This window comes from Idiotropiscis lumnitzeri, chromosome 2 (assembly GCF_059441095.1).
Source record: "Idiotropiscis lumnitzeri isolate Australia: NSW breed Sydney's pygmy pipehorse chromosome 2, RoL_Ilum_1.0, whole genome shotgun sequence".
NCBI classification, from domain to species: domain Eukaryota; kingdom Metazoa; phylum Chordata; class Actinopteri; order Syngnathiformes; family Syngnathidae; genus Idiotropiscis; species Idiotropiscis lumnitzeri.
Window position 1 is genome coordinate 7,462,709 of NC_142392.1, and position 12,160 is coordinate 7,474,868.

General features: G+C 43.8%; 1 protein-coding gene across 3 annotated transcripts in view; it reads left to right on the forward strand.

Annotated features, from left to right (window-relative positions):
- The first annotated feature begins 163 nt into the window (after nt 1-163).
- Nucleotides 164-12,160, forward strand: part of chst11 (carbohydrate (chondroitin 4) sulfotransferase 11) — a 36,972-nt gene continuing 24,975 nt past the window's right edge. The window contains exon 1 of one of the 3 annotated variants that reach the window (XM_088288983.1): nt 164-280. Coding sequence is in view for 1 of the 3 variants with exons in the window: in XM_088288982.1 (XP_088145108.1) it covers nt 3,491-3,608 (118 nt within the window). In the remaining 2 variants the exon portion in view is untranslated. Of the gene's footprint in view, nt 281-3,425; nt 3,609-6,069; nt 6,187-12,160 lie in introns of those variants that run through there. The other 2 variants (XM_088288982.1, XM_088288984.1) reach the window with 2 other exon arrangements.

Consider the following 12,160-nt stretch of genomic DNA (forward strand, 5'->3'; position numbering starts at 1 on the left):
ACCATTACTTCACCTGACCCTGAACAGATGGGGACTAACGGAGCAGATAACCGATTCTCCCATCTGTGCCATAAATCTTACCATACCGATCCATCATGGCGAAACAACACCTTGGCCTTTCTGCCGCAGGCCAAATTGACTTTTCCGTCTTGTTTGACAGCAACTTGTCCCCTCTCCCAACTTAGTGCAACCTGAACTTCCTGACTGGGCAGCCGCTGGATAAGGAGCGTATTCAAACTCCATATAACCATCAGATTTCTCTCGACAAGTAATGATCATGGTAAGTCACTTCCGACTCTTAACGGTGCTGCTGAACTGTACTGATTTGCTTAATTGCAAATAGCTGAGGGGTCCACTAATTAATTAAATCCTGTACTGGAAATTAGTGATAGGCCAGAAACGCCTACAAACAGAACATAAAACAATCCTCACAGGCCTCTTTTCTTCATTTGTGTCATCCATCTCCTCCTTCAAGTTCACCCTTTCAACACCACCATTGGTCGCTTATCTAGTCAACAGCACGCATTTAGTCTTAATTATCATATAAATTGCCAAATGGAAATAGGAGGATCAGGGAGCTGATCTGCGGTTAAGTGGAAGAAGGCTCCGACCCATGTTAAGGCCCGTTTCATGATTTGATTTCTTAAGCATGCATTCACGTTTTAGTCACTGAGTCCTTTTAATTACATTCTCTTCAGTGGTGTCTCCTTTAAATAATATGGAATTGTGATGAAAATGTTTCGTATTAATCACTCCTCCCCTCTATCACGAGGGGGGGGGGGGCATGAATCCAAATATTGCGCCTGCATTCATATCGCGCTCTGTCTGAGGTCCTCCGGGTTGTCAGTCCTTGAGGAAGCGTGGCTGACTTGGAGGTCAATGTCAGAGCGGTGCATTCAAATGAGTTTGTCAGTCTGGGTGCTGAATTATTCAAGATTTATATATTAAAAAAAAAAAAAAAGGAAAAAAGTCGCTTCAAAGTACCTGTGTGCTGTGTGGCCGCTAATCTCATGTTACATTGAAAGGGTTAGGACCTCGTTGAAAATGTAATTAATAAGCCATTCAGTGAGGGTTGAAATAGAGGCCACTGGATCTTTTATTGAGTGACTCCAAATGGTATCAAAGTCAACTTTAATTCCGACTATTTTAATGCAGGCCAGGACTTTTTGCTCCCCCTGCTCACCTCACTGACCCGAGGTGAACATACTGTATGAGAGAAAGTGCCGAGGTTGGCCCCATCCATCACGGTTGCCGTGGTAACCGGTAACGGCTGTGAACTGGTGACCTTGACTGTCGACGGGTTTCTTCGCGTGACGAACAGCCGCGCGGGCACTGTGCAGGGAATGCGTGTCTGAATACGTACAACCTTGACGGAGGTCTCAACTCCACTTGGTGAAGCAATATATATATATTTTTTTATTTTAGCAAAATTTTGAAATGTACACTGATGACTTGCTGTTAAATTTGATCTCTCAAACCTAACACATCTGCAATATAGAGTTGACATTTAAAAGGCTACCGGTAGAGCGATAAGACTTTGCTCTGCACACTACTGACCTCTTGAGTTTTATGAACTTAATTTCTTGTAATGAACTAAACGGCGATTGCGGACTCTAAATGGATGTGTGTAAACGCTCCTCCTCTAATAGGTCCCTGTCTGTTCTTTACCGAGCCCTTAGGCCGGCATTCCTTTGGTGCTGTTTGCTTTTCCACTTTTGTCCTATTTCCGCTCCACCTTGAGTGCATGTATTTCTTAAAGGACCGACCCCTGAATGTTTTCCCGTCGGCGCCTCAGCTATGCTCGTACGTACGCGTTTGTAACATTGGTGGGCCACGCGCAAGGGCCTCATTTTAATTCTGCCAGAGTGACGCTGAGCTTCCCATCCATCCCGTGCCTTTGCGGCAGTGTTGATCAATATAGGGCCGACGTAATCTGCGGACCACCTTTGTAGCATTTCCCATGACGACGTTGCATGTGGACATAACCGATTACACCACATTTCCTGCTTCGTTTTTTTTATTTATTTATTTTTTCTTTGCTTGAGAATGCCCCTGCATGATGATCTGATTACAACTCACACGCCACCGTACTTAAAGATGCTGCATCGAGATAGAATTCATCACTGCTTGGATACTTTGTCACCACTTGGTGGCGCTGTAGTTTTGTGTGCTTAAGGAGAACAAGTTAAAGCTGAGGATGTTAAGACATAACGTAGTAGAAGGGAAAGAAATGTGTGTGGGTTGTCATTGTCTGCTGCCTCTCGCCATTTCTGTCACCAGTGCTTATACGACCACAATGAGCAGCAATGTCAGACGGCATGCAGTAAACTGTGGCCTGATTTGGAATGTCTTGTTTTAACGTGTGATTAAAAGGAGGAAAAAAAATGAAATATATTCCTACTAGATTGTTTGTCGTTTGGAGTGTTGCTCTTATGCTTTACATCCGAATGGGAATTGCTTAAGGCCTGACTCTTATCCCGTTATTTTAGGAAGGTGTATTTTGGGGGGGAAATTATTTGCTGTTTTCTGCTCAGGCCTTGTCTAATATAACAATTTTGCTGTGGTGCTCTGTATTATGGCGTCTTGGTGAACGTTGAAGTAAGGAGAACATCTTCATTTAGTCAGCTCTTTGCCTTGTCCAATAGGGGGAAATGCTTTCCCACCGTGTTTTGTAATAGATTCAATTACAGTTTTGGGTTAGGGTCACTTGCACATGTCCCCATCCGATTATTTATCACTGAGTCAAAAAGGTCATAATGTAGCGAAAAGGAAAGTAGTAACTACTATTTTTACAGGTTGCATGGGCACTTCTGATGTGTTAAAAATATTATCAAGTGTTTCGGATCATAGGGGTGTATATATAAATATTAAACTACAAATATTAATAGACATTTTTATTTTTAGTTGCATTTTTTTTTTTTTTTTTTTTTTGCCATTTACACCGGTCACTTTTTTGGTTTAGTAAACCGACATACTTTATACTTCTTGGTGTATTATTCTTATGAGGTAAATTTAAATCATATAGATAAAGTAAATCCAACGCTAGTGTTTTTGGTTGATTTGATGAGGTGTTATTTTTTTAACAGTCGTCATTTTAACAGTAGACTGGTGTTAGTGTATATATCAATTAGGGGTCTGTTCCATTTAATCAGGCAAGTAAAGACAGATAATATAAAAATAACTTTCATGAACAGCCTGGTATCGCAAGTGAAAAAGAACCTCAATGGCCCAAAACTATAATTTCGCCAAAGATAGAAGCGCACATCTGGACGCGCTCATTTTCTTAAAACCGGGAGTGGACTTCTTCCAAGCAGCTCCTCCTCCCCCCCGCCCACCGACCACCAATGGTACGTTCCGCGTAGGATGCGTTTCGCCCAATGACCGGCGGACGGTCCTCCTGACTCCTCATCAGTACCACCAGAGCCACACCGGGAAGGTTCGAGCGAGCGGAACCTTCACCCCCGTCTCTTTCTTCTCGCCTTCCTCGGCCATGAAACAGACTTTAAGCGAACTCATGAGGATGAGCAAGATATGCCGGATGTTACTCGCCACTTGTTTGGGATCCTTTATTCTGGTCATCTTTTATTTCCAAAGTATGTTCCAACCAGGTAGGACCCCCCCCCCTTGTCTCTTCTTCCTCGTACGCGCACGCGCGTTTGTTTTGCCAGCCTATTAATTTGTTTGCAACAGACTCATAATCGATACGACTTGATGCCGAAGCAGCCTCTCTCCTGGAGCACAATGTTGGAATCGATCCGTTTCCACATTGATTTTTTTTTTTTTTCTAAGACATGCCGGCGTGCGTTCGCCGGTGAAAGCGCTGGCATTGTGCGATAAAAGGCGTGAAAGAAACGCGGACCCCCCCCAATTCCGTGCAGATGCGTAAAAGGGCGCGCACCAGAGTGCTCAACTGGGGGGGGCGCTCCAAACTGGAAACCTTGCGCCGTCCGTGTCCGTGAACGCATCGTGAATCACATCCACGCGGAACAAAAGCAGCTGCCCCTTCACTTTAGCATGTGGAATCCAGTTGGGCCTTGACTTGCGAGTTGAATGTGTTCCCTGATCACGCTCGTAATTTCAAACACTCATCTCAAATCATCTTCCACCATTGAAATGAATGCAAATTACATGAATCCAATCCAGGCCCCCCCAAAAACACCAACAAAAATAATGTAACATGTATTTGAAGTTAGAAAAATAGCTCCCTACGGTATTGTACTCAATAAAAGATTAATTACTAACCCAATTAAATAGAATGTGAAGAAATGGCCACTTTTCACATCATGATTTAATGCTTTTACGTCAATAGGCCTCCCTCTAGTGTGTGCATCTTTGCCACCAGGGGGCAGTGTAATAGACACAAAATGTACTGTATTTCGATTTGCTTGTGTAACGCAAAGACGTGGTTCTTGCTGAGGATAAAGACTGTATCCCTGTGAGTGTAATTATATTGTCGGTCTTCATGTTGCTGCACCATTTGTGTTTGAAGATCTGTTGCCTAAAGCGTTATAGCTACAATACCAAGAGATGGATGTTGGTTTGGTTAGCTCGTCTATGGCATTTTTTTATTTTGAATTGTCATTAGGTAGTGTGGAAATGGATGGCTAGCATAGCAGTTCTTTCATTCTAATAGTTTTAGCATTCAGACTGTGTAGGGAATTGTTGCCTGCGTTTGTCATCCAAAAGGAGTCTAAGCCAGTTGCCCTATTGTGGAATGAATGAATGAAGTTGTCTATGAATAATTTTCCCTGTAGTCATTCAAGGAAATGTAGTCAAACGGCCGCCTCACACTGACTCTTGGTTCTGTTGATTTTCTTCCATAGAAGGGAGTTTTTTTTCCCCTCCTTCCCGAAGCACTCGCTCATGTGGCGTTCTGCCGCTTCTGTTTAATATGTGAGCAGCGTGGTGCTGGATCTGATCCATATCAAAAGTGCCTTGAGGTAACGCTCCTTGCGCACCGGCCCTCTATCAATATGATTGGATTTAGCTTATGAACGCAACCGTTGCCAAAAGAAATTCCTCACGTCTGTCAGTGCCGTGTATAGAAGTAGTTGATAATCAGATTGAAACTTTTTGGATCGAGGAGCTTCCTCTCAGGTTCTTCATGTGCGTTGCATCATGCTCTGTCTTCCATGTGCTTAGAGGTTACTGAGTTTTATTTTAATGACAGGCTTCTGCGTTTCAGGATAGTTTGACCAAAGAGGAGCGGTTCGAAAAAAAAAGGATATTTGGGATTTAAAGAAGACCTATAAGTCATTTCCATTACATCCCCTTTAAGTTTTAATCCTTTAGTTTGTATTCATGTTTGATCACAGTTTTGACTGTGCACGTTTGCCGTCTGTTCCCTTCAGAGTCATTTGTACGGTTAGTTTACATTCTTTTCCAACATCCCGGCAGCAAAAGTGGGTCCTTGACACACGCGCGCACTAAAACGGCACCATTGTTGTTTGTCAGATAACGTTCCCGGCCGGGCCAGCGTCGCCATGGTTGAGACATGTTTAAGAGGCCTGGCTATGCCGTCTGGCCTCCCAGTGTAAACTCTCGCCTCGCTACCAGTACTCACTGGGGGGTTGTGACCTCTTGCTGAAAGTGACACAAGACGACACGGTGGCATCGCACTCCGCGCACTGACTTGAGTCACTGGGAGGCTCATTTCACTGTATGTGGCTTAGTTGGATTTGTTCGAAACGTGGCCGTTGCCAGCACTCCCATCATACATACGCGGTATGGCTGAAGTTGTCATCATGTGGTGGCGGTAATTATAACTCCCAGTGCATAGGTCAAACAATGTCTTTTTAATCCCAGCTAATAATATGTTGGCTAAATCATATATTCCTTGACACTTAGATGCACGTCGTAATCCAAATAAATCATTTACATGGTTGCACTTATTGGTCCGTTATAGCACATTTCACCGCTCTCATTTCATAAGATCTCATTGGAATAATAATTTTTTTTTTTTTTTTTTTTTAAATCATTCAAAATGCCTAGCAGCGTGTGAGTCATGCGTCTCACGTCGCAGGAGGCTTGTTGCGCAACAAACGCAAATTTCAAAAGCGGAGACGTGATGGAGAGTGGAGGTTGTCCTGTTCTTTCTCCAAATGGCTGCTTTGTTTTGGTCGAACACTTGACTGCTTTTGAGTGCGGAACGGCAACATGTCTCTGGGAATTGACTTGAATCACAAGGTTAGTCATAGTGACCGCGGCAGAAGTCTGAGAGCGCTGTCTTTTCCCTTTTTTCGGGGGCTAATAAGGAAGTGTGCTGTGAGCGCCACTCGTTTGATTTCCCTGAGAAATGCCTCTGGGAGAGTTTGAAGTTGGTGCCGTGTGCACGTGCTGAGGCTGCAGATCTGTTCTGGTTTTCGCAGCCGCGCCACATGCGCGCTCGCATTTAACATCCCTCAGAGGTTTCGGTAACAAAGCTGCGACGGTTGAAAGCAAAGAATGAGCACCTCTTGGAGAAGAATGAAAGGTTCCGCCCGTGGAATTTCTACGGGAAACTCGAAATTCCTCACTCTCGTTGCCCCGTTGCCGCATCGTCAGCTGTCGCTGACAGGCGGGGGTCAGCTCGGGTCGGCAACATCAAACACGGGACGACTTGACAGTGATTACAATTAACCATTTGACAACTGTATCATTTAATATGAAAAAAATGATTTAAAACGTTTTAAAGCAACAGTAAGAAATGCAGTGGTACATTTTCAAAATAACTGCCCCATAGGAAATATTAAGCTAAACTGTGGACATTTTTTTTTTTGCAACGTTAACAGCATATTTTTCCTGAAAATGTCCGAATGGAGAATTGTGCGACTTTATTGGTTCTACCAGTCCACTCTTTTTTTTTTTTTTAGTTAACAGAAACACAAAAATACCTAAATAGGAATTGATGCCCACTTATTTTTTAAGTTGCCTGTAGATACCACCAGATGGCAGCAAAACACTTTTTTTTCCCGATATTAGACAAGGCTATGGCCATGGCTTCGGCCTCAGCACACAAATAGCTGAATTTAGTTTTTCAGACAATCATGCAGGGTAACAAAAAAAAAACTGTGAACCTGCAATGGTTGACAGTCCGAATATTGTTTCATTTTTAGCTGTTACAGTCAACTTGAATTGGGACTGGAGCTAGAGTATAATACTTTAACTTGATTGTCACTGTTTTTTTTTTTTTTTTTAACTTTTCTTACTTAGCCGAATAAGACACAACATAGATACACAACCAATTTCTGCAGTTATAGTCCACTTGAATCGGGGACAGAGCTGCACCTGCAGCAAACTCACTCGCCATGACGATCTGCTACAAAAGTCTTGCCAGCGCAGACAGTCATGACTCACACGAAGAAATACCAGAACCATTGTTATGTTTCTGTTCAATCGGGCTCCTTCAAGTGTGTTTGCAACAGTACGCCACTCTACAGCGCTGGATTGCGTTTCATATTAAGAATGCGTCTCATCCCGGACGTCCTGTTTATGTGATCTTCGATTTCCCTGCCGGGCTGCGCCTTCTAAATCTCACATCTAACACTGCGGCGCTGCGGGTGGGGGCGGGGGGGGTGATAAACCCGTGAGCATCTCCATTCATGACTAATCCATGCAGATTATCAAAGATCAAGCAAGAACATATTCGACGCGCTCCTCCCTCATAAATGTAACTTTTCATGTTTGTCTTTTTAATGAGCTCGGGGGTTCTTAATGGACATTAATGATGGCAAGTTGCCAAGTCAGCGTCTGCACCCAATACCTCATAAAATGCAAATTGCGCATTTTCCCCAAACACCGTTAAACAGAACCACATCTTAATTGCTTGTGATTACTATTCTCTCGCTGTCTGACGCTAAAATACAAAAAAACAAAAAAAAAAACTGTTTTATAAAAGTCTAAATTGACCGAATTGAATCCAAACTATTTTTCTGCTTCATTTTAGCCGGGCTGGTTTTTCTCACAGGCGGTTGTTAAGTCCTCGTGGTCCGCATTTGCGCTTAGCTTGCTCTCTCTGCTCGCACCCGCGTGTGACTCTCTTGCCTTGAAGTCTGATAAATGATGCATTTGTGTCTTTCTCTGCACATCGTAAAAGGCTGGACGTCGCTGCTCGAACCACTGCAGGAAACTGGCAGAGCTATTTATTTTTCAAACCCGGCCCAAAAAAAAACTGATGAATTCCCGTGATGCATCACGTCATTATGACTGATACTAAAAAGCCCAGTTTTTAAAATCGGGTGTAAATATTTATTTGCTCCGACTGACATTTGCGACTGATCCCTCAATAATTTCTATCAAACTTTTAACGTTGCTCGATTTATGTCCTGATGATATTCTTTATAGCAGGGCTGCATTTGAGCGTCGCCCAATTTAATTGAGCCGTCAGTTGACTCGACATGATTCTCCTGATCGACTATAAGCGTTTTTCCGAGACAGCGAATTGAAGAAAGGACTTCATTCTTAACTGTGACTCATGATGAACCGCTGTGGTATGACTGCTATGCTTTGATGTCTGGCTCAAGGGTAACTGCCGCGTGTCACGAGGGTAATATGATAATATCCGCCCTTGTGAATGAGATGCCACTTGCCAAGATATATAAACGCGTTCTGTGTTGAGTCAACGCATTGATTTCCTCGCTCAGCCTCCGTCGTGTGTGTGTGTGTGTGTGTGTGTGTGTGTGTGTGTGTTGGTCGGTGTCTGGTAGGAGAGTAAAGGTCCCATGCGGTCACGAGATGCGCTATCTCAGCAGCGGCAGTGGGAAGCGTTTAGAGATGAGAATGTAATAACCCAGCTGCCGTCGATAAATATTGATCACCTTATTAAGTCCTCGCCCCCCCCCCCCCGAGAAGTAAGTAACGGGGTGCGAGTGTTGTCCATTAGCCACATTAGGGCATTAATAACAGCCAGGCAGGAGGGCGCCGGCTATTTTTAGCCACTGACGAGTGGTTCTGTTGCTGGATCTCTCCGTGTTTACCTCTGCAGGAGTGGGTGGGCTGCATGGAAAGCTTTTGTGGGCGTGCACAATTGCTCAAGATGTCTTTGAAGGACAACGGTGTACGGTGGAAGCGCTACAAAATTGCCCCCGAGGTCATGCAGCGGAAAATGGCGCTCTGAGTTCAAACGTCATGACTTGGTATGAGCTTGAAAGGACTCACATGCGTCAGTTTTTTTAGGGGGCGGGGCTTGTTTTTTTTTTTTTCGTAAGTAAGTAAATGCTTGCGTGATTTCTAATGACATTGTTCCTTCTGGGATTTGTGCAAATTTCTTTCACTGAATTTGCGATAGTAAGTCTTAAAAAGTCGACTCAAGTTTGATGACGGTGACGGTTTGACCTCCGGAAATGGGAACGTGAGGTCGCCCGACTCACTGCTAACGATGGCGTTCAGCCTTTTGCCGGTTCCACTGCGCCGCTTTCAAAGAGCGTCGTTGCGAGTGTTGCGTGTTGACAGCGCGTGTCCTCAGCCGCCAGATGTAGACTGCCTGCTGGATGAGAAGTGAATCATGGCTTTAATTAAGAGGACGAGCGCCAGGCCACGTCTCATTAAACGTCTGCCGGAGGAACATTCAAACTACAGTAGCTAGCTACTGGGCGGCGGAACACGGGAAGCTGGAACAGACTTTTCCACTCCATCTTGTCGCCATGCCTCTCTACATGTGGACTTTTCCCACTTCGGGACAAGCGCTAATTACTCGTTAGACAATGATAAATGCCACAAGGCTTTGGTGTTGCAGTTGTGCTGAAGATTTTTTACGTGTGTTGCAGGTACTTTTTTGTGTCGCAATTTCCCCCTCAGTTTCAAATGGCCTACTTTTTTTTTTTTTTTTTTAATTTAACTCTTAAAATCTTGAACTCAGTTATGCAGAAAGTTGCACTGAACAAGAAGACAAAAACTTTACATAAATGACAAGGCCGTGTGAAAAACGATGCAATTATGAGTGACCTGGATTGCACGTTTTGCCTGGTATGCCCAATTTTTTATTTTTATTTTTTCCTTTGGCTTGCTAGCAGGAATACAAGATACAAGCATTAGATTGTTTTTTCTTGAAAGTGTGCTATGTTAATGTGAAATGACATTGCTGTCACTGTGGTGTAACTTTTCAAGCAACTGACATTTGAACACAAACGGTGCAGCAACACATATAGACGGACAATATAATAATCCTCACGGGCATGTATTCTTCTGTATTTTGGGGAGTCATGAATATTACTGCGTCTTGCTGAGCGGTTGCAAGCATCTTTTCCGTTTATGTCTGAACTTACTGCCCTCTGGTGGCCAAGGTGTGCACACCAGAATGAGCACAATGTGCGGCTGGACCGGCTTGATGGCATTTCCGTTCATTTCACTGGATGAATGGTCGCGGACTGCTCACGAGTTGTATATCTCAACGGTGGGAAATCAAGCTCACCTGCGACCCAAGTGAGGAAAAGTTTTCTAGAAATTGGGTGGATGCACTTCAAATTGGACAAAAAAATTGGGTGGATGCACTTCAAATTGGACAAAAAAATTGGGTGGATGCACTTCAAATTGGACAAAAAAACATTTTCATTGAGTACAAATGACCCTCACACGTGTTTTTGTTTAATAATCCAATTCTACTTCACGAGCTGATGGAGGCAATTTAACATTTCCTGTTTTAAGTATCTCATAATGTAACAAATTACATTTTATTGCACCACTTAAAAATGTTGGCAAATTCTTTTCACGGTTAGCACTCATGTATTAAATGTCCTCAACCCCCAAATACTTCCATATATCTTCCTCCTCCCTCTATTTCCATACATGTCGCGTTCCTATCATGCCCATCTGTCCAGCATTTTCTTTTTTCCGACCGGCCAGTGGCTCGCCGGGTGCTGCAATCATCCTCCCTGCAGATTCCGTGCTGTAGCCAGGCTCGGCTGGACGCGCCAACGTCCTCCAAAAGGGTCAGAGCGGACGAGTTGGCAAGAGACGAGCAGGCAAACTCTTATGGCTGACTCAGCAAGCCGTGGGTACACACCAACACGGTGCTTTACCGTCGCGCCTCAATCAGGTAGAAGACAAGCTTGTAATTACCTCCTCACAACATTCATGTATATCTAAAAATAGCTTTTTAAATGTTCTATTTTCATATTGTACCTAATCCAATCCAACTTTATTTTCAAAGTCAACCAAAGTTGCTGTTTATAAATCAAAGAAAAGGAACGAGGAGATTGTAATCTGTGCTAAACACTGCAGCTCTGCTTACCTGTTGGCTTTGATATTTTCCATATGCTTTGTGTGCGGATAGATTTTGAGAAGAAGGCGGCTAACAAAAGATTGACTTTGACGTTTAATTTCACACTTGATGGAGGGCCCAACACTTTGCGAAGAAGCAATTAAAAATTCAATTTTCTTTAATACGTCCACTTTAAAGTCTTGATGGGCCCAATATCGGAATAGCGATTAACAAAAAAAAAAAAACATTCACGGCATGGAAAGGGTTTCATTGGCGTTTTCATTGATCCATTCCATCGGCCGATAACTTTGTACCATTCTGCCTCCCTTATACACGTCTATAATGTAATATACCGCAGTAGGTCTTAAATAATTTAACCAGCCAACCGTTTGCGGCTGTCAGTCTAACCTGTTTGAGGCGATTAATGCCGCCTGTCGTCTCCTCAAGCCGCATGTGCCAGAAACACATTTTGCTTTTGTGCCATGAAGAGGATATTGTTCCCTATTCTTCGGCGCTTTTCCTCCTTTTGACTGGAGACAGATGAATGTGACGGAAACAATTGCGACCGGCTCGTCGTCCTCCCACCATGTGCTGTGCAGATAAAGGTTTCTCGGGCCGCGCGCGCTTCGATGCTGGTTGTCCAACTGATGTCTATAGCACAAAAAAAATTACGTCTTTCCTGTCATTACTCATTTCTTCGCTTGGGCGCCTTGGCCAGACAGGCCCAAGAGGTGCTCATCCCTCATTCTCCATCCGATAGGGGCCATCTGTCTTCTCTTTGTCTGCTTGCATTTTTATACACTACACATGCTCGATGTTCACCTGCTTCGGGAAATATTTATTACAACTACGTTGGGCGCAAAGGAAGAATTGTGGAATTCTGAAAAACCGAGAGGGGTGGGGTGGGAGCGGTTATAAATTCTTAAAGCTTCAACACTTTCCTCCTCCTCCTCATCATCCTCCTCGGGCTGTTATCAGCTCATT